The following is a 26,898-nucleotide window of genomic DNA, read 5'->3' on the forward strand; positions in this document are numbered from 1 at the left end:
CGCTACCAAGTTATTTTAAATGTGTATTAAAAACTAAATCAAATGCACAGGTAAAATCGTTCGACTCAAACTAGGTTTTTCTATGCATTTATCCTGCTTCGCAATATTTAAGATGATGAGCTAACGAGGAGAGAATAAATTTGAATGAAAGTTGAAGAATATGATACCTTGCTTCATATTTACAATGGCAATATTAAAAAGATTTAAAGTCCATTAAGAACCTTTCCTATGGTACCAGATAGATCTAGTTTTGAATATGATTAAAAAAGTTACAGTACATTTAAATATGATTAAGACTGAAGTGTTCAATATATGAAACACAATTTACAAGCTGTCTCTTTCCCTAGCAAAGTACTATTAATGTTTCCACATCATAAGCTAAACGATGCGCGGGGTAGCTTTCTCAAAATGTTCGTATTTTTTTTTGGATGTACATTCCGATTATCAAAGCAACCTCCAAGTCCTAACCATAGAAAACAGGGGAAAGAAAAAGGGAAAACAGGACAGGAGCTTACTGCTTACCTTTAGAAGCGATTAGGTCCCGTTCATGTGTGTATCCACCACCTACAGTAGACAAAATTGCAGGTTAGATTTACTCGCTTTTATGATACTAATTATTCTCATATACGTGTGTGTGTATATATATATGTGTGTGTGTGTGTGTGTTTGTGTTTGTGGGTTCAACCGATGCCTTTCCCCTATAATAACAACCGGTATCAAGCCATTATCTTGCTCCCATCTTGATAAAACTTGGTTTTCCTCGACAATTTTCGCTATCGTGTTATTCTTTATTCTCTGATATGTCTAGCGCTTAAAATCAGATCAATCATTGTTCACCAACGGTGTGAATAACAGTTATTTTCCCCCATTTATCCCCTTCATTTTTTGCAAGTGTTATACCCCTACACATGCCAATAAGACAGATGGCTCTAGGTAATTGAAACCATAACAACCTCTAATTTTACGGGATTGAAACTTTAGTCTAGTAAACCGTGCTACTTAAGTGATTTCTTTATTTCAAATCCACCTAAGTCAGGTTTACTCTCGCAAATAAGAATTCACAAAGGAATTTCTCTAAGACAACGAAATAAAACGGAAGCAAACTCAGAGTGAAGGAGTAACCAAAGAACTAAAAATAAGCCACAAGAAAATAATGTATACCCAGATCTAATGGTACAGTTTAAATTACCTCGACAACTAAGATTAAAACATATCTAAAAGGTTTAAATTTTATACAATATCATCCTTTAGAATTTACAATATTCATTATGATAATTCTAGTTTTATTGGAGTCTTCAATTAAACCACCGGGCCATCAAGCTTTCAAGTAAATAGATTTATCCATGTGTTCTATAAATTGTGGCAATTCAATTGGACTAAATGAGACTCATTTAACTAGTTGATCTCCATGGGATGACTTGTGTGCATTTGTCACGGGTTTTGATTTGTGACCGGTAACATTAACCGAAGGCATAACAGAATGAGCCCCATGATGCATGTCCTTCACGTATTGCATGATAACAATATTCTTTATAACAACCTATCACGTTATGCTAACAGACAAGAGGACTTCGATAATAAATACCCTCTCAACGATGAAGAAGGAATCGACATTTTTATCCCTTAAAGTTACTCTGAGCAATTACCCTCTCTTCCAACAACTACTCTATTCTTTTGTTCATCCTTAACTCTCCACCTGTTTAAGTGAATCTACCTCTTAAATTTCACTATTCACTTTTTATTCTTCTCCTTATTGCACAATTTATGAATAGTATTCTATCACGATCATATTTTCATATTTTAAATTATTTCTTAATTTTTCCGTACAGTAAGCATATCATTATAATGTTCAAAATTACCGATATACATAACTACATGCTGAATTAATTTAGACGCACCAACTATTTTGATATTCTATTATAAAAGAAAAAAAAAATTTCCTGGTTTAGTTCTAAAATTAAATTGTAAAAAGAAATAAATGAAAAAGTAGTTTTCCACGTGTCAAACATGTAAAGCGGTTAAAAAGGGAAACATCTGGCACCAAAAACAAACAGATCTTCCCTCCCTCCTCACTTCACTCCCTCCTTATGCACGGGTGTTGGTCTCTTTCTTCAAATTTAAACCCCCAAAAATCCAGTCGCCTTCCATCCCGGCACATTTTAGTTCTGTTTTCCATTTTTGGTTTCTCTCCTTTACCTCATTTTTAAGTTCTCAATCATTTTCTTTTTAAATCCAAGCAATCATAAAAGGAAAAAAAAAAAAGGGCCATTGCCGTAGCATTTCAAAATTCAAAGCTAATAGCGAATGTTCTCATTTCTGTTTCACAGGTGTTAATATTTCTTCTTTAATCGACTTATCATTTATATATATGCACCGACGTTTCTCTATCTTTAAATTCTGTAGTTATTAGAACATTCAAATGTTTCCTTTCTACGTTTCTTCTTGAATCTGTTTCTTCCTTTTTAATGTTAGAAATGGTGAGTTCTTTAAATTTTGATCTTGTAGCGAACGCTGCCATTTTTGAGCTAAATCCTCCTCTCCTTTGTTTCTCTATCATTTATCATCTTGTTTTCTTTTTCTGTTCTTTCTCTATTGCTTGATCCTGCAAGAACGACAACGTTTCCATTAGCTTCGTTTCGGTTGTTTCAGGCGAAATATTAAGTTTCTGACAAAATCTGTTTTTTTTTTAAGAAAAGAAAACTGTACCTAGATCTGGAGTTTAGCAATATTTTTAGTTTCTGATTCTGTGCAATTTTATTTTCCTTTTCTTTTACCTCTCAATTGTCATTGCACATGATTTACTTATAAGCTGGGATGGATTAATTTATAATTGCTCTTTCAATTTGGTTTGCAGTTAACATCTGAGAGTTTTGCCTTCCGTTCTGGGGAGAGTGTTTATAATAGCGTCGAAATGCGGGGACGACATGTCGATTCTTATTCCATGTACAAGCGTGGTACCAGAGACCACGTAATCAATACCTATGACTATGACAAAGAACAAGGTTCAGGGGCTTCATCTTTTTTCTATTTTTACCTTAATTGGTATTAAGAAATGTTGTTTTGTATTAAATTTGGTTATATCATGAATTTATTAAATAAAGGTTTTTACTATTAATTTATTTCTTGGGCTGCAAGTTGTAAGTTATTAAGTTGATAAAAAAAGGTTAGTAAACTAATCAGGAAGCAATTTATATTACCTTTTTAAAAATCATTGCAAGTTGCATGAAGTTCAAAGCTTTAGTTTTGCTTCTTTATGTTGGGTTTTTAGTACCTCAGCTATCTTCATGCATTTTGATCTATTTGGAATGACATGAATTCCTTTTTTTCTTTTTTTGCTTAATTTATATGATTTTGTATTTTCTGAATGAAAGTTGTCTTTATTAGGTACTGATAGTTTTCTGATTCTTTATGTGAGTTTTTAAGTACGATTGCTGAGTGGAGTGGGGAAAGATATTGGAAACCCGTCTTGGAAACGATCATTCCCGTATATACTCCTGGCAGCCTTATCTTCCTTCTTATTTGGTTACCATCTTGGGTATGTTCACAATTCTTTTTTTGGTATATCTAGAAATTCTGTAGACAATGAATTCTTAATGCTCGCTATTTTTAATGCAGAGTAGTTAATGAAACTCTAGAGAGTATGTCACATGACCTTGGTTTTCATGGGGATACCATGGCTGAAGGTACTGGAGCAATGAATTTGTAGCTCTCGTCTTATTTGAGAAACCACTCTTATATGTTGTCTTTTGTTGAAATCAAGGTCTGGTTGTAAGTACATGTTTAGGGGGTGCCTTTGTTGGATCGCTGTTCAGTGGTTCGATAGCAGATGGGGTTGGGCGTCGTAGGGCATTCCAGCTGTGTGCTTTACCTTTGATAATTGGATCTTCAATGAGGTAATTGCAATATTAATTTCTAGCATTTTTGTTTCGAATTTATCTCAAATAGGCCGTTCATTATGCTTTTATTTTTTAAAATCTTCCATTATGTTTAAATGCTTTTATATTTTATGATGTCTTGGAGGGTTTGTTCTGAATTTGTTTTTTTTTTAGTTAAACGAATATTCACTAGGCCAAATTTCAGTTTAACTGATGCATTCATCTTGTTAATTTCCAGAATCATTTTGTTGAAAGTTATTGCGTCACTCCTACATTTTTCCTTTGGTTCTCATAAAGCAAATAAAATTATAGAGAATAAGTTAGGGGGTTGTTTTTGGCTTCATGCTTGCAATCTTTTAAATTGATAATTGTGTCTTCACTTTACATACTTAAATTATATTCATTAAAAAATATATATTCTTGCAGTGCAACGGCAAAAAACCTTTGGGGCATGCTTCTAGGGAGGTTATTTGTTGGGACTGGAATGGGTATTGGCCCGCCTGTTGCAGCTCTTTACGTGGCAGAGGTATCTAAAAGACGACTATGGTTCTATTTTTCTGTTATACTTATACTGCAAGCTTTTTCTCTTCTTTTCGTTTTTACACATATTAATGTGTTCCATGCTCAGGTTTCTCCTGCTTATGTAAGAGGTACATATGGAAGCTGTAGTCAACTTGCAACATGCTTAGGATTGATGGGTGCTCTATTTATCGGGTTCCCTGCTAAGCAAATTGAGGGTTGGTAAGAAATGATGAACGAATTAGTAGTAGCTATGATTATGGTAATCAACAAAAAGATTGTTCTATTATGTTGTTTATAGTTATTTGAAGCAAAGCAATATTTAGGATGGCACCACCACTTGCCACCACAAGATGATGTGCTTGGTTCCACATTCTCTTTTTCAAAAATAAAAGGTCATCGGAACAACATTTAAGAACTTGGATTGCGCTTTGCTGACTCATAGATTAATAACATATTTTATAACTTGATGATGTGTGCAGGTGGCGCATGTGTTTCTGGGCATCTGTTGCTCCTGCTGCTCTACTTACTGTTTTTATGGAGTTTTCTGTAGAAAGTCCCCATTGGCTTTTCAAGGTAATTTTCTCTACCTTCATGTTCGCTGACAACAATTTTAGGTTCTTCCATTACATGGTCAGCGTCGTTAACTTTCATCTTGTCATAAAAAAAAGCGAGTTCGTATTGTGTTCACATTTTATATTGTTATGTTCTCTGGAACTGCAAAAAGTTAGCTTTACATATATCAATATATCATGCATTGGCACTATCACTTAAATAATAAGCCAGGTTTCAATTGTAATTAGATTTAAGGATCTGAAGATAAGGCCATTGTACAGTTAAGCTTCTTTTTGAAAATTTATTCAACTGAACAGAAATTCGAGAATGCAGGAGTTTACATGTGAAGTAGATAATGAAGTTCTAAGAAGTGTCTATAATGCAGGTGCTCTATGTGTTGAGATAGGACAACAGACTTTTTTTTTTTTTTATAAATATAGTCTGTGAGGCTGAAATTTTAATGTGATGGACAAGGGGAGAGTAAAACATACTAACAGAAAAGCTAGGTTCATTTCTGAGCTATGGAAGCTACTATATCCTGACATCACCTCTTCTTACCATGGGTGAATTTCACCCTATATCTATTAAGCTAGAAAAAAAAGGAAGGATATGAGCAGTTTTATATCCTTTCTCTTTGTTTATCTTCAATTAACTATTTTTTAAGTAGCCTCATATAAGCTTTATAAACTTGCTTCAGAGAGGAAGAGGTGCTGATGCTGAAGCTGAGTTTGAGAAACTTTTGGGAGGACCATATGTCAAGGGTGCAATGGCTGAATTGTCAAAGTCACAAAGAGGGGATGAGGCTGATACAGTCAAGCTCTCGGAGCTATTTTATGGCCATCATCGTAAAGGTGAACATGCTAATAATTCTCAGTATGATTTTTAAGTCAGAGTATCTGTACATTTCTTTCTAAATGATTACTTACGAACTTCTCCATTGCAGTTGTTTTCATGGGATCTTCCCTTTTTGCTTTACAACAGCTCTCTGGTATAAATGCTGTTTTCTATTTCTCATCGACTGTCTTTAAAAGTGCTGGTGTACCCTCAGAGTCTGCAAACATATGTGTGGGAATTGCCAATTTGTTAGGTATAATACTTCACCAAGTATCTACCTTGTGCATCTTGGAATGCTTCTTTAATTGTGCTGTTTATACGTCTTCAGGATCACTTTTTGCTTTGGTTTCAATGGATAAACTGGGAAGGAAGGCTCTCCTCATTGCAAGTTTTTCAGGCATGGTAAAGAAGAAAAGATTTGGCTTGTCGTTTAATGTTTGGTGCATGCTAGTAGCATATATATCACATCCTAATATGATTATATTTTCTAGCTGTTTGTGGCATTTATAATTTGGCATCTAAATGATGAATTCTGTTAGAGAAAGCATAAGCAATATTGGAATTTCTTGGACCTACAAAATTTGTATCCTTTTTTGGCAAATTTAGATGATTATGGTACATATTTTCAAAATCTTATGATGTTATGGTACATACATTTTGATTCTGAGTATCTTTATCGAGATCAAAAGCAAATTGCACAAAGGCTTCTAATTCGGCGAATTGGGCCAATTCCAATTTTGATTTATCAGTGACTTGTTTCATAGCTATTTGAGCCGCGGGTCCTACTCTGAAGATGGAAATCCCTACATTAATAGCAGGTCTTATTCCAGCATTGAAAAGATCAGCGGATAAGAATATTTGTCCATTTGTAATGGAAATCACATTGGTGAAGCACTCATACTTCCTTCACCCAATTGAAAACTTGATTTAGCAGCTCTTTCTGAAAGGCACGAATGCAAATAAAAAACATCTCCTGGATAAGCTTCACAACCCGGTGGTCTTCGTAATAGAATAGACATTTGGCTATAAGCCTGTGCTTGCTTGGAAAGATCATCATATTCTGTTTTAATACAATTTATTTGATTTTTTGCTTTATGCTTTTGTGTTTCAGGCAGTGGCTATGACTATTCAGGCAACTTCAGCTAGTTCCCTAGTCTCAGGCAGCAGTGTAATTTATCTCTCTGTTGGAGGCATGCTGTTGTAAGTTGTTAATCCTTTGAACATCAAAATGTTTCTATAGTGGGATAAGCTTATTAAACTCTTGAGGCTTTGTGTCACTTTTTGGATATTTTAAAATTCCCTTTTCATTCATTATGGTATGATGGGTACCACCTGAGAAAATCTATCTTAGCGAATGAGAGGGATATGTCTATCTAAGCTAGTTAACTTAATCTTTCTCATTCAGTAGGTTGCCACGGTGCGTCTAAGGTGACATTATTACAGACTTTTATGAAGGCTATTTAAAGGAAACATTTAACTTTAGCAACATCATTTTAGGGTGTGGCAGTTTCTTTACACAAACTTGATGGTGTGAGGATGCAGGTTTGTCTTGACCTTTGCTATGGGTGCTGGACCGGTGCCTGGTCTCCTCCTATCAGAAATGTTTCCTAGTCGGGTCAGGGCTAAGGCGATGTCAATTTGCATGGCTGTCCACTGGGTAACCAGTTTTTAACTTTTCTCCCTCTTTAACATCCTGTGGCTGGACAGGATTTTATAATTTTTATTCTTTGCTTTTGACTCTTAAATGTGCAAATAATCGCACAACCATTTCAAATGCGTTTCTTACTAAGATGAATGGTGAACAGCCACTTGACTCTTTGATCTCTCTCTCATTTGTTTCTCTTGTTTTCCTTCCTTAACTTAGTGGTCTTTGTAACAGATGATAAATTCCTTAGTGGGTCTGTTGTTTTTGCGATTACTGGAGCTGCTTGGACCGTTAGTCCTGAATACAATTTTCGCCACCTTCTGTTTGCTGGCTGTAATATTTGTAAAGAAAAATGTGTTGGAAACTAAAGGAAAATCGCTTCAAGATATTGAAATTGCACTTCTTCCACCAGTATAGAGGTTTCAGTTTCTTGTAGAAAATTTTATATTCCATATATCATAGTATTAATAATGAGTTAGCAGAAATTATTTTATTTTATTATATTTGTACTATAATATAAATTGAATATTTATTAGTACAAAAACAATAATATGTTATCATGGTAATAATAATAAAGACATAAGAAAATAATGATACTTTGCAGGAATCGATTATATTTCATCACTTATGAATTTTTTATTAATTTACAAGAGTTACAAATTTACATATAAAAACAAATAATTTATATTAATTGATTAAAAATTTTAAAATTGATATTTCACATATAAATTATAATATTAATAACTTTGAATATCAATTAAATATTCTTTTACTTAAAATCAACATTTAAATTTTTTCGTAATATTTTTTCGTAACAATATTAAACACAAAATCTTTAATCAAATTTCTCCAAAATACTTTTGAAAAATACATTTCACGTATAGCAATGCTCATATTAGTTTTAGTGGGGGAGGCTTTACAACTTGATTTCTGTCAAAAACCCACCTGAATTCTGGGCCATTGTGCAGGGAGGTGGTGAATAGGAAGTTGTTGTTGAGTTCAGTGCAGTGCGGTGCAGTCATTTCTTTTGAATCAAACTTATTTCTGAATACAAATCCAAAGCTTGCTAAAAGATGTCATGGATGAAGTAATGAAATGAAACATGTTCAGATCTGCTCACTCTCCACAGGCCCAAACAGCGTTTCCGTTTTTGTTGTTTCTTGTTGTTGAATACTGTGTGACCACATTTACCTGCTGGATATTTCAATGTAGCATTATTCCTACGCACAGACATCCACATGGATTTGAATATTTTTTACTTTTGAGATTTGGTACTGAGCCATCAAAAGGAACTGGTTGTAACATCATTTGAGTAGAAAAAATGATTTGGTAGTTGCTTCAGATGGCTATGGTCAAACTTGATCTCACTAGTTCCATCAGCTCTACTGATGATCTAATTTTTTGTAGATGGATCTGCTGGTCATGCTAGTGGATCTGTTTATAGTTGGTTACCCATTTTTCAGGTAAAAGCTTTAAAAGTTTCTGCTTAGGTATCTGCTTAGGAACATGAACACAATGTGGCTCTTTTCTTGTGTTTATAGAGATGAGAAGAGAATTTTTAGATCCTTAATTTGATAATTTGTAGGAAAAATGTTCGTGAATATGCACAGTCCTCTAAGTTTGATAAGCATCTTATTTATGGTGGCCAAAAAGAACAGTTTGTCACTCTCGAAATCCCTCCTAATTTTCCTCAAGAATGGAGTCAACATTAATATTCTCATATCTATTTTGGAGCGGTTCGATTGGCCTTAAATTATCATGGAACTTTAGGCAAACCTGTTGTTTCCAGGATTGCACTTTTAGATTCTAGATACAAGCGCTACCAGTATGCTTGCATTGGAACTGTTGGAGCCACTCTCAGTTCAGGAATGGCCATGGTAACTCTGTTTTCTAATTTTACCATGTCCCTTCAAGATCCCAACTTGATGGACGCTCTCAAGGTTCAGATTCAAATCATTGGAGTTGAAATGGTTGAATTGACGGTTACAGCAACCCTTCACTATCAGATAGTGTATAGAGTTCAAGATCATGCGTTCTAGATAAAGTTGAAAATTAATTAACGAAATAGTTAACATAGAAAAATATCATAAATAGTCCTTATCTTTAATCAAACTTTCATGATAATTAATTTTAGTTACTTTCAATTACTTTTTCCAGTTTTAATAAAATATTAATAAATTTCAACTCAATACTTTGGTGAGAACTACAAGTAAATATAGCATTGATTTTATTAATTTCTTCTTTTCAAAAATTTATCTTGAAAATTTGATAAAATTATGAGGGATCATTTGTGAAATTATTCCTTTCTTTTAGTTGACGTTAGAACAGCTGGACTAAAATGAAATAATATCACAAATGGTCCCTCAAAATTTTATCAAAATTTCAAGATAAATTCTTTAAAAAAATAGACAAATTTAATAAAATAAATGCCACATTTACTTGTAGTTCCAACCAATTTCTTGGCTTAAAACCTAATAAATATTGTATTGAAACTGAAAAAAAAAATTGAAAGTAACTGTCATGAAAATTTGATAAAACATAGGGACAAATCATAATATTTATAGAAGACGGCACCCGGAGGTGCCGACTTCAAAGTTGGGTACTGCCCTTTTTTTTAAATTTTGTTTATAACTGAAAATAATTAAAATCAGTTAAATGAAAATTTGGCAAAATATAGGGACTATTTATGATATTTTTCCATTTCTAATTTGAGTCTAAAATATATATATACATAGAAGATGGCACCGACTTTGAAAGTTGGCTACCTCAAGCGCCGATTTTAGCTATTTCGTTAATAAATTTTCAACCTAATCTACTTTGCTAGTCTATTGATAGAGGCCCACAATTTGACCTAATATGAGAGATCACAAAAAGCCAACAAAAGAGATCAAAGAAAAAGGACTAAAACGACCAAAATTTCAACTATCTCACACAACAAATTCTAACAACAGTCCTAAGTTTTTAGTCATCCACAGAGGCAAAGCAATCGTTTGAGACTATTTAGTGACATAGGAGACCAAAGATAATCCAATCACGAAAGCCTTGAGGCGGGCTCATACACCTTAGAGCTACTTTGCAAACTTGGAGCACTAGAGGGTCCCGGAAATCACCCTGTGTAAAGGTCAAACACCCTTTTCGAAAGAGTCTAAACTCAACATTTAATTTAACTTGATAGGAAAGAATAAACTTACTTTTATTATTCATATAACAAACAAATTTATTTTTATGACTCATATAAAATAATAAAACATCTAATCATATCTAATCACATTCATAGTCTGTACTAACATCAGAAGTGAGTTTAGTTCTTCTATCATCTTTGTTTTTTTTTTAGTTTTGTAACACTTTATCTCCATCTATTCAATCTTTTGTTTAACATCATCACGTGAGCTGTCAAGATTGTCTTCTAGATGTCTTTTCCTGCGAAATGTTCTAAGTTGATGTACTTTCTATTGCACTGCTAAAAAATCATGCATAGTCTTGTGACCATTCTTTTGGATCTGATATATTTGACTGGTAGCCTTCTAATATCTTTTTTAACTGTTCTTGATAAAGTGTCGGTAATTTAATCCTTAGGTTATTAATTTAAACGCATAAAATATGCAAAATAAACATCATAGTTTATAATATGCTGACGGCAGCAGCTCCCGTTCAACTAGCTTTATAGCTTAAACCCCTCCTTCGAAACAGAATCCATTTGGTCAGCTAAACCTTTTATCCTAATTCCCCAGCTCCAAACACTCACTGACTCTGACTGTATAGCCGACAAGGTATTCTCTCTTGTCTTCATTTATTCTTTTTCTTACTATGTCACAGGCTTTCCTTGTCTCGCTTGCGACACCCAGAAAATTGGAAAACAAAACTGAAAAAAAGTTTGAGAATTTTAGTTGATGAAAATGTCCAAGCAAATGAAACCCAAGTGCTGGGTTCTCACTAAGAAACTGAAAATGTTTTTTTTTTCTTTTTCACTTTTAGAAGCAGAAAGTTATTAGCTTTAGTTGAAAAAATAGGGTCTGGTTATTGATGTTAAGTCCACTATTTTTTTAAGTAAATTTACACGTACACATGTACTTGGGTTTTCAACTTGGGGGTTAAACTAAATCATCTGATTATTAGAAATGGCTTACGAAAAATGGTGTCGTTCTACAATGTTTCCTTCTTCCTCCAATTTTTTGTCAAGCGAAGTGTTCGATAAAATGCTTCACTGATGAAAAAGTAAGGCCTTTCAAATTCTTTCATCTTTTCGTCGAGCGAGGTGTTCGATAAAATGCTTCACTGTTGAAAAAGAAAGCCTTTCAAATTCTAACGTTTGTGATGTTTTTTATCTTGTGGTTGATTTTGATAGTTTGTTTGGGATGTAGTGATTTATAGTAAGAATGGAAATCAAAGATGATGAAGTGAAGAAAGCGCAAGTCGTGGAAGCCAGGGCAAGAAATATCAGCCACAACGTGCGATGTACAGAATGTGGGAGTCAGTCTATTGAAGATTCACAAGCAGATATCGCAATTCTCCTCAGAAAGGTACACTCTTTTGTTCTCTTCCTAATGGTTATGTAAAAAGCCAAGTTATTTCCTTCTGCATTTGCATCCAAATGAAATCGGTGCTTGTTAATAAATTTTTTCAGTGCTATTATCTCATTAAATAAAATAAAAATAGTTTCTTGGTAGAATTTATCACTTAAATGTTCTCAAATTCCTAACTTCTAATATTATTGCACACTTTGGACTTTTTTTAGGGTGGTGGAACTGGTTGATCAAGTTTTTGTCAACATGGTGAAATGGTTACTTCATTGAACTAGTAGTTTGTCGGTTAATGGCTTGCTTTTACGCCTTTGTTGTTTTATCATATTTTGTTTTCTTCTAATCTGTAGATCTGCAATTGGATCGTTTCTTGTTCTGTGTGTTGTTTAGCTTCTCCATGTTCTAATATTTCTAAAACTCCGAACTCTCTGCATTCCATGGAACTCTAGTATTGTTTCATCTACCCTCTGTTTAGTAATTAAAACTATGAACTGTCTTTTGTGTTGCAAAATGAATCATGTGCTAGCTTTCATTTTTGTTTGTCTATACTTTTGTGCTTATCTTATAGCAACTTCCAACTTTTTATTTTATTATTGCAGTTAATTCGTGATGAGATTCGAGCTGGAAAGAGTGACAAAGAGATTTATAAAAAGCTTGAAGAGGATTACGGTGAGACGGTACTTTATGCCCCAAAGTTTGATCTGCAGACTGCAGCCTTGTGGCTATCACCGGTTAGTCTAAAATCTTAAGACCTCTCTGGTGGTATTGTAATCTGTACCCACATTTCATATTTAAACTAAAATAGAAGGATGTTGGGGACAGCTGCTTGTTGCAGGTGCTGCTGGTGGTATGTGGGCTTACAATAAACACAGACAAAAGACTAACGTGCACATCATGGCTTTGAATCTTGTTAGAGGTGTTCCACTGACCCCAAAGGAGAAGGAAACTATGCTAGACTTGCTCACACCTCCTCCTCCACAAGGTGTTACTCCTTCCTCCTTGTGGAGTCGATGGCGAGGTTGGTGATGGGTTTTTTTCCTATCTTTTCCTTGATGGACCTTGAAGTTTCTTTCATTGGTGAATAATCTCATATCGTGACCAGGGTGAGATAATCGGAACAGATGCAAATATAATATAATTCCAATAATCAACTATAGGATGCAATTTCACTTTAATAATAGTATAACTTTTGATGTTAATTTTACGATGCATGTATACGATACCCTACCTCATTCTTGCTCTGGTTTTGCTTCTGTTTCTTGGATCTTCGAATTTGAAACTTCTTTGGGTTGGTTTATCGGACGCTTTTATTTGGTTCTTAGATTTCACTGGCCATTGCTGCTCCAATAATTACATTTGTTCGGTGAGAGACCTTTGTTCAGTCAGTTCCAGCACCACAAAATTAGGTTTTTGCCTTTACTTCTGTTATGTTAATATTTAAGGGTTTTATTGGTGATGTTAATTTTCTGAATATTTTTAATGGATTAGTTGATAGAAAAAAAGTTCAGTATCAATTTAGAACAAAAAAATGGATTAGTTGATAGAAAAAAAGTTCAGTATCAATTTAGAACAAAAAAAAGCCTTAAGTACTAATTTGGAAGAAATGCACAAGATGAGTACTAATGTTATATTTAACCCAAACAAAAATTAACTAAAAATTTCGGTCCCTCTCCCGCTCTGGCCGGTTGCCTTCACCTTTTGCTGCCTCCGCTAATGCTCTTACTCCCTTCTTAAAACAAAATTTAAAAAATGAAAAAAGATCCAACGATCCCTAATTGTCCAGCCGTATCTAACGGTCAATAATTAACTAATCTCGCTATTAAACGAAAATCAAACTATAGTGGTCAACCATATCTCAAGAGATGAAAGCTGATCAAATACGGTTACTCTCTCGTTGGATTTCTAAGGAAATTAAAAAATTGTTTGTTTCTTATAGCTTTTGTTCCAAGTGCTGAGATCACATCAGATCAGATCGATTCAGGTAAGCTTCAAGAAAGGTCATCTAATTCAACTGTTTTAAGGAATTTATGTTTGATAAATCAAGCAGCTGATAATGATTTTTCGTTGTTCTTCGGTTCCGCTTGCTTAAGAAATATCGAATTTTCTGGTGGTGATATGCTAAATCTACTAGTATTAATTTTTTTAAATGAATTGTCATTTGACAGCTCGTTAAATTTCTCGCTCGCTTGTGCATTTTTGTTGCTTGAATTTGGTAATGATGTAAACAAGGGTTAGATTAAGCATTTGTTGATGGTATGATTTTGAAAGATTAAAGGTCCAACCATGGAGGGGGAAAAGTTGCCGCGGATTTCCCGGAAAGGGATTCAGGAATATCTCAACAAAGAGATGCCTCATGTGGAGCTACAAAATATAACTGCTAAAGGATTGATAATCGATCATGCCCGTAAGGGATTTGTGCGCTGTACTTTCATCATACCGCCTTCTGCATCAGTTAAATTCTTAACTCTTCATCTAATATAATATTTCACTGCTATGTTTTTTTATCTGTACAACTATGATTTAAACCGAAGTTTTTTTTAGATAGTTCACAACTTAGGTTTCATTCCATTACTTTTTTATACATTAAAAACAAACTCATATATATAATTGATTAAAAATTGTTTCAAATATAATAGGATGCACATGGAAACTGGTAAGTGGGTGCAATTGCAACGATAGTTGACATCGTTGCATCAATAGCCATATGCACCGAAACTGCTATAATTCGAGGCAATGTCACAATGGATTACAACATTTCATATTATTCATCGGCTAAAATTCAAGTATATTCCTAAAAACTTTAAAATTCCATTTATATATATAAACTTTTCGATGGTTTACCTATGTATATACATAAATTGCAGGAAGAAGTAGAGATAGTGGCAAAAGTTGTAGGGAACAAAGGAAAGCTTAACCCAACAAGAGTGGAGGTGAAGAAGAAAGACGATGGAGAGTTAATTGCAATTGCCAAACAATGGACTGCTTCTAACGAATTTAGGGCACCATGGATAAACCATCCTAGCAAACTTTAACAACTATGTATTACTTAATTTGTTTACACCAATGAAATTCATACATGATCAGTGGACTAGATTAAAACACATTATTAGAAATTAAGGAATAAAGACAGCATACCATGATGAACTCAAAATTTATTTTATTGATTTAAAAGTTTAGATATTGATATTTTCAAAAAAATAAATAGATATTGATTGCTTTTAACTTTGTCTTATTGTACTCGTAATCTATATTTTAAAAAGTCAGATCAATGATCAAATTGATTAAATCATTAATTTTTTATTAAATGAATGGAACAAATTAAACTATTAGACCAATCACTGTCACTTTTTGATCATAAGTTGAAAATAAAGTGAAAAACAAATAAGATAAAAAAAAATTATTAATTCAAATAGTTTTTATCCCGATTTTTCGATTTTGGTTTCTAATTATTTTACTGGTTAACAACAGTTTTTCTTTTCAATTATGGCAGCAGTTAAATTGACGGATCAATTAACTTTTTATTCAATCGATTTAATCTGTTAATTAGACTCCATTCTGACAACTTTAATGCCAAGGTCTCCTTTAATTTTGTTGCGGTTTAAAAACAGGATTAGTCTTGATCTGCATCAAAAGGGTGCATTGTCTCCTTTAGCAGGACACTTGTGTGTGGATTCGCAGATTCAATTTTTAATCGATCTCTCTCGTTTACTTTTTATATATACACGTATTCTGTATGCATATAAGCCAAAACCATATTGTTTTTGGTATTTCATCCTGGGGTCCTTCTATAATATGTTGGAAACATTAACCTCCCTTGGAATGCTTCTTTTAAATGTATCCGTGTAACATATCGCCTGTTCTGACAGTATTTAGTACTTATCAATACATTTTGCTGTCACTTTTATAATTTTTTGATATAGAACTAAATTATATACATTACATCAACACCATATCAAAAAATATATATTTAAGATATAATATGGTAAAAATAATATAAATACAAATACGAAATAAATATATGAATGTGTTAAAATGTGTCAAAATTTTTATCAAGCATATCATTTTAGATTATAATGCAAAAATAACACACATACAAGTTAATAAGATTTTGACATTGCCGGAAAAATTTAGGACTTTTGAGTCCTTTCAAGTATTAAGATTTGAGTTTTATTATGCACAATTATTATATTTGGATCTCTAATATCACCATATGCGGTTGTTATGAATGTGTTTGTTTGATTATATTTTGATTTTTCATTTACTTGTGCTTTTGTGTTGATTTGATTATTTTTACAGCTACTCAAATATATATTTATAATGTACTTTGGATCAGACCAAACAAACCCAAATCTTTTTAAAAGAAAATTATTTACTGAAATTCTATCAAACTTGCAAATCAAATAAATTACTCAACTTGCTAACAGATCTAATTATAAACAAAAACCATGGAATAACTTACGATGATACAAATTCTGATAGGTCAGAATCGGACTAAACCCAATTTATATGTAATCAGACTTTTTAAGCAGCAATCCCTTTTCTTATCTCAACCTGCGAAATTGATTTATGTAATGGAATTTCATCCTTCGAAACAAAAGAAACAACAAAGTAGCAAACCGTTGTACACTGAAAAGTTAACTTTATTACAAGAAGATTCTAAAACACACTTTATTCAGTAGAATTGCAGAACAAAAAGACAGTAGTGGAGAGCCTTAAAAGTTAGAGAGCCTTAAGCATATCTTCAGCGCTGGAAACTTTGAACTGCCCATCCGATTCCACGTTAGCAACTTTCACCTTAAGGTCATCAAGCAACAAAGCAAACCTTTGTGATCGAATCCCAAAACCTCTGTCCGACACGTCAAGCTCAAGCCCTAGTGTTTTTACGTAAGCACCTGAGCTATCAGACAAGAACTTTACGTGCTTGTTTTCGGGATATGACTTGCCCCATGCCCTCATCACATATGGGTCATTAACTGCAACAGAAACCCCAAAATTCGTTGCCTGTTTTCCGTAATAATCAATGTCTAACTTGTTTGGTCGTAAAATTTATGATCAATGTTTGTTTTAAATTAACGCCTGTTTCAATTTTAAAATGAATTAAACAAGTAGTGGAAAGTTAGCAAGTTGAGTATTACCACTGATGACGATAATCTCACTAATGCCTTTTGACTTGAGCTCCTCTGCCTTTTCAATGAAACCTGGTACATGTTTCAAGCTGCTCGGGAATTGGAAAAGAAAAAGACAACATATATGCGATTTAAGGACCCATCTGTAAAGTTTTCTAATCAAATAACAGTGAAAACAATATTTGAAAGGCCTATTTATTGTAATTGTGAACATTAAGAAAATTAAAATCCCAAAGTAACGATTATAAAATATACATAAATGGTAGGATCGTTATTTAAACAGGTGGGTGACAATACCAACAAAGACCTTGTTTTAAAAGCGAATTATTTGGGAGCTCGTTTTACCTGCATGTGGGGGTAAAAGCACCGGGAACTCCACAGAGAATGACCTGTTTAGCGGCAGCAAGGGAGTGTACGGACACGTTTAGAATCTGATGGGCCTCATCAGCATATGAGACAGTACCATCGGGAATCGTGTCACCGACCACAATACAAGCCATTTACTTATGTGGTTTTTTTTTTCGTTATGGATTCGTTGGTGGGGTGAGAGAAGAGGGTTAAGTTTTGCATGTTTTACGTATTAACAGTATCCATATATATATGTAGAGGAGGGATGTTTGTTGGAAGGACAGAATCAATGGTGGTGGTACCAACTTAGTATAAGGACAATGAAATGTGGACTTTTGCTTACGGTTGGCTCGATAGAGATGGTGGGGGACTAATTTCTCACTTTTAACTCTTATGATCCATTTTCTTATTGTTTTGATTAAAGTGAGGATATAGATTTCAGTATAGTTGGCAAAAGTTAATTATGCGCATGTTGAGATCTTCAATCTCATCATACTGTTTATGCTTTATAATTTAATTCTATTTTGTAAGTCTTCGGATATGTTTTTTGTAACATAAAAAAATCGAAGATGCAAAAAAGAAATAAAATGAACATATGGTACCAGGATGTAGTCCATTTATTCTATAGACAATGGGGTTCTTGGTAAGTAAATGGTCCATCATCAATGGTGTCATGGCAGTAGCAAACAATCTTGGTAGTGTCAATAATTGAGGTTTTCAAGGACTTCTGGTTTTGCGAACAAAAAACAAACACCACCTATCAATAAGTTTTGTACTATTAAATATTTGGATTTGTTTATTGCAGCATGTACCTTCCATTTTCAAATGATTCGAAGGGACCATTATTGACGACTGTATTTGAATGTTGCAGAGCAAAGAAGAATTTATATTAGTACAACGACAACAAAATACTCCAAGAAAAAAAACCCAATAAATTGTGGTCAACCTTTAATGTAAATAATTGTACTATTTCCTATCAAATTAAGCTGCCACGAAAGTCAACAACATATATACAACACGCTTTCCTAGAGTGATGTTTACAAAACATACATACATTGATATATAGGCAAATAAACAAGAAAGGAAAAATGTAGTTTTAATAAATGTAGGCATCAAGCAGCTGAAACCACTATTGGAATGTAAACATCAGACTCAGATCAACCCACTATTTACTGCAATACTAAAGCAGTGTGATAAAAATACAATGTAAAAAGAGGGTAAAGAATGATATATATGACACAGATTTTGGAGAAGAAATTCACACAAGTAAATGATAGGCATAAAAGATGTTATATGGTTTCAAAAACTATATTTCCTACTCACTAAACACCAAACTATATTTTATATGTAGACAAATTTTGAACTGCAACAGTCATTCCAAAGCACTCATCAAGCTAACAAATATAAGGGCTTTCTCCGATCAATGTAATCTTCTACAATCTTCAACCCATTTCACTTCAGGTTTTAACCTTGGTCCCTATATTAGACAAATCATCATCCTGCAATCGATTTAACTTTTGTTGCTTGTCGACCCGTCGGTCCATAAGCCCAGGCACAGAGGAAGTAATAAAACAGATTGATGAAACTCAATATGGCAAGAACCCAATAGTAGTTGTCGATGCGACCTTTGTTTATGTTGCTCGAAACCCAACTCTCTTTACCGCCTTTTGAAGTAATATCGTCGATGATGCTCACAACAACACTAGCTAGCACATTTGCCACAGCCAATCCGAGTCCGAAGAGGGCAGCGGCAATGCTTGACATACTCTTGGGTAACTCGGAATAGAAGAACTCTGTCTGCCCTATTGCAGTGAAGGCCTCAGCAAAACCATTCAGGCAAAACTGTGGCACAAGCCACATAGCAGACATTTTCACAACTGCAGTAGGGTTGTTTTGAAACCCGGATCGAATTGCTTCCTTTCGTCGTGCGTTCTCGACAATGGCTGAAACTACCATAGCAATGCAGGTAAGAAAGAGTCCAATTCCCATCCTTAGTTTGACACCAATGCGTACTGGTTTACCCTTGATCTTTGATGCCATGGGGAGGATCGCACGATCATAGAAAATAACCCATAGTGCAAGGGAGATGATGTTGAACATTCCATAAGAGCCTGCTGGAATCTGAAACTTTTTTGTAAGGTGTCTGTCCATAGAGCTAGCTTGAAGCACAGGAAATGAGTTTTGGCTTAAATTTATGGACATTATGATCCCAGTAGACCACAATGGTAAGACCTTAATTAGCGCTTTTAGCTCTTCCACTTGCTCTACCGTGCAAAGACTCCATGGATTTGCGGCTGAGCCATCCAGAGCAATGTCTTGTTCGGGGTTTTTGATGATGCAAGCTTTGTTTAAAAATCTAAGAGCAGGGCAGCAACATGGTAAATAAAACATGTCAGTCAAAAAATTCAAGAACGACATTTAAATGGTGAAGGATACTGCAATTATTGTTCGTACCTTAATTTGTCAGTTGGTGCAACAACGTTAGAATCCCTTTTATGATGGTAACTTGCAGTTGAGTTTGGAAGTGGAAATGTCAGATTTCGGTTTTTGTAAGCAACGATGATTACTTGAACAAAGCCAGTAAGCAAGCTCTTGCTTGCCTGCTGCTTAAGATAGAAGGGAGAAGCAAGGAAAAACACAAGAGCGGAGAGCAACATTAAGATTGCTGGAACTCCAAAGCCTACTCTATATCCAAACTGATCTTGAATATAAACAATACCCGTCAATGCAATTAAAACAGATATAGCTGCAGATGCATAATACCAGCCAAAGAAGCTCTCCAAGACCCTGACATTTTTCGGATTATCTCTTCGGTCTAATTGGTCAGCCCCAAATGCCAAGGAGCATGGTCTAACACCACCAGCTCCAAGGGAAATGAGAACAAATGAGAAGAATAATAGAGTCATCTGCGCCGATGTTGGAGAACTGCAGGTCTGGGTCATTAGGTCGCAGGGTGGAGGCTTTGACTGTGGAACCATGGCTGTTAACCATAAAAGTATCATCCCCTATAAAATTCGAGGTCAGGATTATTCTCATGACAATGCATGATAAAGCATTCGAGGGAATTCATGATGGTGTATTGGAGATGTGGAATAATATGCTTGAACATATCTAACTCTAGGAATTCTATCAAAAAGATTGAGATCACAATAAATTTAACCAAAACGAATTAAAGACAATACAAAATGGAAAAATATTGTTCTTTTGAATTTAAGAATTAGGAAGATTTAATTATCGGACCACAACTCCTTTAACAAATTGTTTCTAAAAGAACTTTAAGTGCAAACTAGCACTATTTCATTTTGGCCCCATTAGAGAACCTAATCATATGATTCAGAAGCCAAGTTGCTCACCCCCCAACTCTCGAATAGGATTGCACCAGGCGAGCAGGCTGGACCAGTGTTGAAAAACGCTCTACATACAGATTTTTCTTCTGTAAACTAATAATAGAGTAAGATGATGAAAAAGTAAAACTGGTCCAGTGCTGATAACCATAAAATGTCTCTATTACTTTTCGCTTTGGTAAAAGTGCTGTCAGAGCTGGTTTCGGGGTTTACCAGTAGAAACTTGGTAGCATTTTTGTCAAACCTTGCACCAGTGTTCCAAGGCGTAATACAGATCAACTAAAGCGCCTAGCTAATTGCACTCCCAAGTCCTTAAGCAAGACGCTTTGATAAGACCCGCACCTTTTTTGTGCCTACATGCACTCTTAAGGGTGACAGCCTTTAGAAATCATGCTCAACTTAAGCGTCCCTTTATATTAGTAATTTTTGTTAGTGTATATGACTATTTATGTTGTTATGGTTTTAGTAAGGAAAGAGACAATGCAAAGTCTGTCCACATTGGGAATAAGGAAGAATAATGGGCATTAACAGGACCATGCACAAGTTTCTTTTTTGAAAATATAAGTGCAGGAAACATTGAACTAGACTGTGATGATGAGTTCTAGTAAATTATAAAGACAGTTTTGATCATCAATTCTTTCTACAATGAAACTTCTTAAATTCCTCCCAATTTCACTCCCCATAGACACAAGTACTTGAACAAATTATAGTGTTTGTTCAAATTATTTGGTCATAATGTTTGAAAAAAAAGGGAACTTGGTCAAAAAAGGGGGCATTAATTTGGTCTAGTCTAGACCCAATAGCCAACAAAATCCACCCACCACAACCACCAAAGTTTTTAGCTGGAGTGGCAGATATTTAGACCTAATATATATGAACAAGAAACCGAATAAGTGGAGAGAGAGAAGGGTGCAGTCTCCTCGGTCCTCACTCATTTATTTAGCACCAGGCTTTATCCCCAATAATGATAAACTGATAGCAGTACCTCCAGAGCCCCAAAAAAAAAAGGTCAGCTGTTTCCTATATTCACGTGGGCTGCCGGGACAAATCCTTTGTGACAGGTGCTAACTTAGCAAATGGAATAAAATAAAACATGATCCCAAGGGACATTCTTCCTTAAGTTAAAGCTGGCCATTATCTCCTAATTAATTAATATTTGTTTTAGTTGTTGTCAACATCTATAAATTATTGGTTATTTCACTTAAAAGTTAGTCTTCCAACTAGACTACACATGGAAACAATGACCATTAAGAAGAAAATCATACGACTATATCTCAAGAAACAATGAAACATCATATATAAAACTTGGGAGAAAATAAAATGTTACCAAGAGACTGCAAATGGAGCCCAAGCCGATGGTTAGGAATCGACCCAGATATGAATCAGCGACGAAAGCACCCAATATGGGGGTAAAATTGGTAGCAGCTTGCCAGAAAAAGAGAATATTGGTGCCTTTAGCAACTCCCATGTGATAATCTTTAATCAGGTACAGTATCATGTTGGGAACCAGCCCATAGCTCGCCACCTTCTCAAATGATTCATTCGCTGCATTTCAACAGGGAAAACCCATCATTTAAGTGTTCCAGAATTACCATGAAAACTCATCTAACTCTTGAGTAGAAGTATCTGATGTGGATGCTAAGCTTTTTGCATGAACCAGAAAAAGTAAAGACATACCACGCTTTGCCGCTTTAGCAAACACTCGACAAACAAAGGTTGAAAACAAATGCAAAAGCTAAAAGATGATACACCAGAGGCATGGTGAAAACCTCGTACAAACACTTATGCAACACAATGCAAAAAGAAATTATGAGTGGAATGCATTGTACCTATTATGAAAGGCATGGTAATGAGGCCACCCTTGCTGTGTGTTTCAGGCATTTCTTCGTGAGACATTTCCCTTTGATTTGATGAGTCCTCCATTTTAGTATCTTCCATTGTTGAAGTGTAGCTTTGCTGCTTGTAAAACAGGGAAAGAGCGGAGATGGAGGAAGAAGATGAAATAATGAAGCTTCAAGTTTTGAAGGTCTCCAAGTTGTGGGTTTTTAAACCAAGAAAAAAGGAAGAGGTGATTGCGTGTAACATCTGATAAATAAATCAGAAGGGCACTTTCACCCAAAAATAAAATTATATAAAAAAAGTATATAGTAAAATAATTGAGGAATAGACATACCATGATCTTAACACCCTTTCTTGCTGGTTACATCAACCTTTAGCTTTCTCTTTATTTATTCATTTATCTATTTTTAAGAAATTCTTCTATCTTTTATTTTTGCTATAAATAAAGTACAAAAATATGATGCCCAGGATATGGTGCAGCATGTTACACTGTAATAGGATGGTCCACAAGTCCTTTTGCTCTACTTGCTCCAATCACATGTCAGTATCACTGTTAGATTTGATAATTCGGCTCAACATATTGTTGTATTTTATATGTTTTTATATGCAATTTTTTAGATATAAATTATTAAATATGTTTAATTCTACTTAATAATTTATAATTGATGTATTAAATATATCATGCTGACTGATGCTAATGTATCTTAGTTTGATGGTCAATGTATTAATGTCGTAAATGTAGTCTGAATTCAAATCGTGTTATTGTTAAAGTTTTATTTTCCTCTTATAATTAATAAAAAAATAAGAATAAAAATAGTCCAAAGAGAATATTAAATTAACATAGTTTTCTATTAAAGATTTTGATGGATTAAATTATCCAAAGCAATTTAACTGATATTAATGCAACAGTACTTTATCACGTAGCATACAAATTCTTTTTATGTTATTAACCAGAATTAATTTATTTTAAGCAATTTAAATGTAAAAAAAAAAAGAGGTGATAACCAATGGATTTGGTTCTACCACTTGTATTTCCAACGTTATTGATTTCTTCTCACTCTTTTTTTAAGGAAAGCCAGTTACCGTTCAAAAAAAAGAATGTCAAAACCTATAAATATACTTACACTGTCAGCTCATCTAATATAAATCTAATTACAAGTTTGATGTTAATGAAGATAGAGCGGCAGTTACGCACTTTCCGCAAAACCCCCCGAACCCAAACCAGCAGTAGAGCACTGAATTTTGGTTCACGACGTTTCACATTGCACGTGGCCTTTTACACCTACTTTTTTAATTCATTCAGTTTGGGTTGTTACTTGAAGCTGGTTTACCGTTTTTAGAAATTCAAGCATTTGTCATTCAAAATATATAAACTGGGTAAACTATTAAAATAGTCACTTTTGTTTACCTTAGGTTACATTTTAGTCACTTATGTTTGAAATGTTATGTTTTAGTCACTTACGTTATCGTGTTGTAACATTTTAGTCACTGAGTCGTTAATTGTAGACAATGGTGTAACGGTAAGTTGATGTGGCACGTTAAATCATCATTTCAAACGGAAATTTTAGGTTAAATTCTACAATTGGTCCCTATATTTTTCATTTTCAACAGTTTAAAATTTTTCTTTTATGTTCTTCTAACTTTTTTTTTCCATTCTCTTATGCTTCTCCCTCTATTTTCCTCCCTTCTTCATTTCTTTTAACATAGTTTTTCTATGCTTTCCATTTGTAACTAGTCCACAAGCTCGCCTCACTCGAAAAAATTAAATTGTTCAAAAAAAACATAGAAAAACTACGTTGAAAGAAATGGAGAAGGGAGGAAAACAAAAGGAGAAGCATAAGAGAATGGAAAAAAAAGAAAGTTAAAAAAACATAAAAGAAAAACAATTAAATTTCTCCAAACGAAAAAATATGGGGACCGATTGTATAAATTAACCTAAAATTTTTGTTTGAAATGATGATTTAACGTGCCACATCAGTTTATTGTTATAACATTAACAGAAACTAACGGCTTAGTGACTAAAATGTTACAACGTGATAACATAAGTGACTAAAATGTTACAACGTGATAACATAAGTGACTAAAACATAACATTTCAAACATAAGTGACTAAAATGTAACCTGAGCCAAACAAATGTGACTATTTTGGTAATTTACCGTATATAAACCTAACATAATATAATTAAAACTGTTTTGGCAAAATCATGTAATTTTGATTTCTTTTATCATCATAGTTTACTTATTAACATGTTGGATGTAAAAACTTTTTTTTGCAAGGTCACGTGGTAACTGCTGTGTCGAATACTAAGCTAGATTCATATATACACCGTATAAGCCTGCATAGCATAGCATACCACTGTTCACATATTTCACTCTCCGGCATTCAAAAGAAAAGATGGATAATTACTGAAAGAGGAGGATCTTGCCTGAAGTGTAAAAGAGAGGTAAATTTCACCAAATCCAAGCCCCGAACAGGACAAGATTGATTGAGCAAATATTTTTCGTCTGGAGTTAACCTGTAAACTGCACGAGTGTTAGCTATCGGACAATAAAAAGCTATTGGTGGTGGCAGAGGAAGAGTGTCACCGTCCACATCTAGTGTCGTTTTGTCCATAAAAGGACATCTCATGGATTAGTAAGAAATGGTATCAACCTCTGTCTATATACTCTACCGCTCCGTTAATTTAAAATTTCATTCCTTTTTCTTTAGGATTATGGTTTTTAGTGGCATGTCACTAGTACCTTCACATTTGACTGACTTTGAGTCAATATCATCGATTCATGCAAACTTGAAAGATATTGTATGCTATGATTCTCGCAATTTTGTCTACAGAAGCATTGCACTACCCATACGAGATTTATACAACTATAATGCAAAGGTAAAGATATTACCATATTAGTATTAATGGTTTCGTTACAATGGAGCTTCATTCGTATATGTATCAGTACTCAAAGCAAAAAAAGATAGGATGAACGTATTATGTCTCAAATTCACCTTATATGTCGATTTATAGTCCCCTTTGAGAATATGCTTAATGCAAACAAGGCTTTAATGAGAGTTAAAGAGAAGAAGAAACCTATGCCTTTTTCAATGAACAAAACCAAACTCATAATAGTCAAAAAAAAAAAAAAGGGGAGAATTTTGTGAGGGCCCAGAATTATTTACAAAGGAATTTGCGTTCATTGCATGAAGGAGACAGGGCAACAAGGACAACCATACCTCTATAGCTATTTAGGCTTGGCGTGCTGCAATTATTTCCCTAAAGTCCTCCCCACCACCACCCCCTTCTCTCTCTCTCTCTTTTTTTTTTTTCTTTCCAGTTTCAATGGTGTGGTTATTCAATAACACGTGAACCAAACCAAAGCAAAGCAAAGCAATTTCCAATACAGCTCTTACATGAAAAAAAGTGGTGTGGGGATGAAGAGAAAAAAAGCCACTCAGATGCTGCTCAAATTGGGTCCTTGATCTTACATCTTATCCTCTATTGTTTGTTCACTACACATGAAAATGACACTTTCTTTTGTAAAAGAGGCGGCAACTAAATAACTAAAAAGTAAATTATATATATTATAATAGTATGCTATCTTGAACGGTATAGTTATTTGGTAAACTAATCGTAAAATATTTTTAACTAATTATGTATTTAAAAAGGAAATAAATACATGACACATTGTACCTTAATTTATCAAATAATAATTTTTTAAGTCTAATCTTGAATAACAAATTCATATTTATTGCGTTCAATAATATATAATTTTACAGTACATTATTAACAAATAAAATAATATCAGTGAATTTCATTTTAATTTTTTTAACAATACTCCAACATATTATAAACCCATTCAATAACATCTTATTTTGTCTAGGTAATTGAAGGTAGTATAAAATGAAAATTTTGCAAAGGGAAAAGGTTAATGTTAGCATTTTTCAGTTTTACAGACCCATTACAACCATGCTAAAATGACAGCTTGCAAAGAATCAAGGAACCATATGTTGGGGGTAAATTAGGTGACTCAATTATATATAAATAATTTAACTAATTGCAACTGAATTTTTGAGTAATTTGTTATATTTATTGATTGTTTTTTACCAAAATTTTCGACTTTCTTACTTAATTTTGAAATTTTCAGTAGTAATTTAATGAGTTGAATCATAAAGGAAAACAATCGACCAATTACTGATTTGAAATTTTTTGGTGTAATCGAATTTCTTTAATTAAAAAATTATATTTCTAAAAGAAGAGTTCTCTTTGAAGACCCCTAATATTTATTTCCTTATTGAAGATGTATTTG

General features: G+C 33.8%; 5 protein-coding genes across 16 annotated transcripts; 3 read left to right on the top strand and 2 right to left on the bottom strand.

Annotated features, from left to right (window-relative positions):
• Positions 1-335: 335 nt before the first annotated feature.
• LOC107906154 (probable plastidic glucose transporter 3) lies at positions 336-7,926 on the top strand. 7 transcript variants are annotated; one of them, XM_016833046.2, is made up of 14 exons: positions 336-585; positions 2,855-3,002; positions 3,424-3,535; positions 3,616-3,683; positions 3,761-3,893; positions 4,302-4,401; positions 4,504-4,616; positions 4,877-4,970; positions 5,647-5,800; positions 5,893-6,036; positions 6,112-6,185; positions 6,895-6,983; positions 7,326-7,440; positions 7,663-7,926. In XM_016833046.2, the coding sequence occupies exons 2-14, from the start codon at positions 2,912-2,914 to the stop codon at positions 7,843-7,845; spliced, it is 1,470 nt and encodes a 489-aa protein (XP_016688535.1). In that variant the 5' UTR covers positions 336-585; positions 2,855-2,911; the 3' UTR covers positions 7,846-7,926. The 7 variants fall into 7 exon arrangements, with proteins under 7 accessions (XP_016688535.1, XP_016688534.1, XP_016688533.1 ...); XM_016833045.2 differs by lacking the exon at positions 336-585 and adding an exon at positions 2,065-2,327; XM_016833044.2 differs by lacking the exon at positions 336-585 and adding an exon at positions 2,349-2,477.
• Positions 7,927-11,026: 3,100 nt separating this feature from the next.
• On the top strand, positions 11,027-13,245 carry LOC107906151 (cytochrome c-type biogenesis CcmH-like mitochondrial protein). 2 transcript variants are annotated; one of them, XM_016833039.2, is made up of 4 exons: positions 11,027-11,198; positions 11,790-11,948; positions 12,548-12,679; positions 12,771-13,245. In XM_016833039.2, exons 2-4 carry the CDS (start codon positions 11,805-11,807, stop codon positions 12,972-12,974), a joined length of 480 nt encoding a protein of 159 aa, XP_016688528.2. In that variant the 5' UTR covers positions 11,027-11,198; positions 11,790-11,804; the 3' UTR covers positions 12,975-13,245. The 2 variants fall into 2 exon arrangements, with proteins under 2 accessions (XP_016688528.2, XP_016688529.2); XM_016833040.2 differs by having other exon boundaries at positions 11,050-11,198; positions 11,774-11,948.
• A 130-nt stretch (positions 13,246-13,375) lies between these two features.
• On the top strand, positions 13,376-15,080 carry LOC107906152 (uncharacterized). 4 transcript variants are annotated; one of them, XM_016833041.2, is made up of 3 exons: positions 13,376-13,929; positions 14,114-14,399; positions 14,813-15,080. In XM_016833041.2, the coding sequence occupies exons 2-3, from the start codon at positions 14,232-14,234 to the stop codon at positions 14,978-14,980; spliced, it is 336 nt and encodes a 111-aa protein (XP_016688530.1). In that variant the 5' UTR covers positions 13,376-13,929; positions 14,114-14,231; the 3' UTR covers positions 14,981-15,080. The 4 variants fall into 4 exon arrangements, with proteins under 4 accessions (XP_016688530.1, XP_016688531.1, XP_016688532.1 ...); XM_016833042.2 differs by having other exon boundaries at positions 14,217-14,399; XM_016833043.2 differs by having other exon boundaries at positions 14,224-14,399.
• A 1,409-nt stretch (positions 15,081-16,489) lies between these two features.
• Positions 16,490-17,649, bottom strand: LOC107903219 (peroxiredoxin-2B). 2 transcript variants are annotated; one of them, XM_016829262.2, is made up of 3 exons: positions 17,420-17,649; positions 17,084-17,163; positions 16,490-16,921 (listed from the first exon to the last, which is right to left on the bottom strand). In XM_016829262.2, the coding sequence occupies exons 1-3, from the start codon at positions 17,572-17,574 to the stop codon at positions 16,668-16,670; spliced, it is 489 nt and encodes a 162-aa protein (XP_016684751.1). In that variant the 5' UTR covers positions 17,575-17,649; the 3' UTR covers positions 16,490-16,667. The 2 variants fall into 2 exon arrangements, with proteins under 2 accessions (XP_016684751.1, XP_016684749.1); XM_016829260.2 differs by having other exon boundaries at positions 17,084-17,217; positions 17,420-17,643.
• An 844-nt stretch (positions 17,650-18,493) lies between these two features.
• Positions 18,494-22,936, bottom strand: LOC107906150 (protein NRT1/ PTR FAMILY 1.2). Its single transcript, XM_041093715.1, has 4 exons — positions 22,596-22,936; positions 22,094-22,311; positions 19,877-20,427; positions 18,494-19,778 (listed from the first exon to the last, which is right to left on the bottom strand). Exons 1-4 carry the CDS (start codon positions 22,702-22,704, stop codon positions 18,917-18,919), a joined length of 1,740 nt encoding a protein of 579 aa, XP_040949649.1. The 5' UTR covers positions 22,705-22,936; the 3' UTR covers positions 18,494-18,916.
• Between the last annotated feature and the right edge of the window lie 3,962 nt (positions 22,937-26,898).

Source organism: Gossypium hirsutum, chromosome D05 (genome assembly GCF_007990345.1).
Source record: "Gossypium hirsutum isolate 1008001.06 chromosome D05, Gossypium_hirsutum_v2.1, whole genome shotgun sequence".
NCBI lineage: Eukaryota > Viridiplantae > Streptophyta > Magnoliopsida > Malvales > Malvaceae > Gossypium > Gossypium hirsutum.

What these genes read in the sequence shown, in the direction of transcription:
- LOC107906154 (XM_016833044.2), top strand. An exon ending in TTATGGCCATCATCGTAAAG is followed by an intron (nt 5,801 to 5,892) that starts GTGAACATGCTA and finishes TCTCCATTGCAG; the next exon opens with TTGTTTTCATGGGATCTTCC. An exon ending in TTTGCATGGCTGTCCACTGG is followed by an intron (nt 7,441 to 7,662) that starts GTAACCAGTTTT and finishes TCTTTGTAACAG; the next exon opens with ATGATAAATTCCTTAGTGGG.
- LOC107906151 (XM_016833039.2), top strand. Translation starts at nt 11,805, where the DNA reads ATGGAAATCAAAGATGATGAAGTGAAGAAAGCGCAAGTCGTGGAAGCC. An exon ending in TCGCAATTCTCCTCAGAAAG is followed by an intron (nt 11,949 to 12,547) that starts GTACACTCTTTT and finishes TTATTATTGCAG; the next exon opens with TTAATTCGTGATGAGATTCG. An exon ending in CAGCCTTGTGGCTATCACCG is followed by an intron (nt 12,680 to 12,770) that starts GTTAGTCTAAAA and finishes TGTTGGGGACAG; the next exon opens with CTGCTTGTTGCAGGTGCTGC.
- LOC107906152 (XM_016833041.2), top strand. Translation starts at nt 14,232, where the DNA reads ATGGAGGGGGAAAAGTTGCCGCGGATTTCCCGGAAAGGGATTCAGGAA. An exon ending in TCATACCGCCTTCTGCATCA is followed by an intron (nt 14,400 to 14,812) that starts GTTAAATTCTTA and finishes CATAAATTGCAG; the next exon opens with GAAGAAGTAGAGATAGTGGC.
- LOC107903219 (XM_016829260.2), bottom strand. Translation starts at nt 17,574, where the DNA reads ATGGCTTGTATTGTGGTCGGTGACACGATTCCCGATGGTACTGTCTCA. An exon ending in GCTTTTACCCCCACATGCAG is followed by an intron (nt 17,218 to 17,419) that starts GTAAAACGAGCT and finishes AAAACTTTACAG; the next exon opens with ATGGGTCCTTAAATCGCATA. An exon ending in TGAGATTATCGTCATCAGTG is followed by an intron (nt 16,922 to 17,083) that starts GTAATACTCAAC and finishes TTTCTGTTGCAG; the next exon opens with TTAATGACCCATATGTGATG.
- LOC107906150 (XM_041093715.1), bottom strand. Translation starts at nt 22,704, where the DNA reads ATGGAAGATACTAAAATGGAGGACTCATCAAATCAAAGGGAAATGTCT. An exon ending in TACCATGCCTTTCATAATAG is followed by an intron (nt 22,312 to 22,595) that starts GTACAATGCATT and finishes GTTGAAATGCAG; the next exon opens with CGAATGAATCATTTGAGAAG. An exon ending in GCACCAACTGACAAATTAAG is followed by an intron (nt 19,779 to 19,876) that starts GTACGAACAATA and finishes CCCTGCTCTTAG; the next exon opens with ATTTTTAAACAAAGCTTGCA.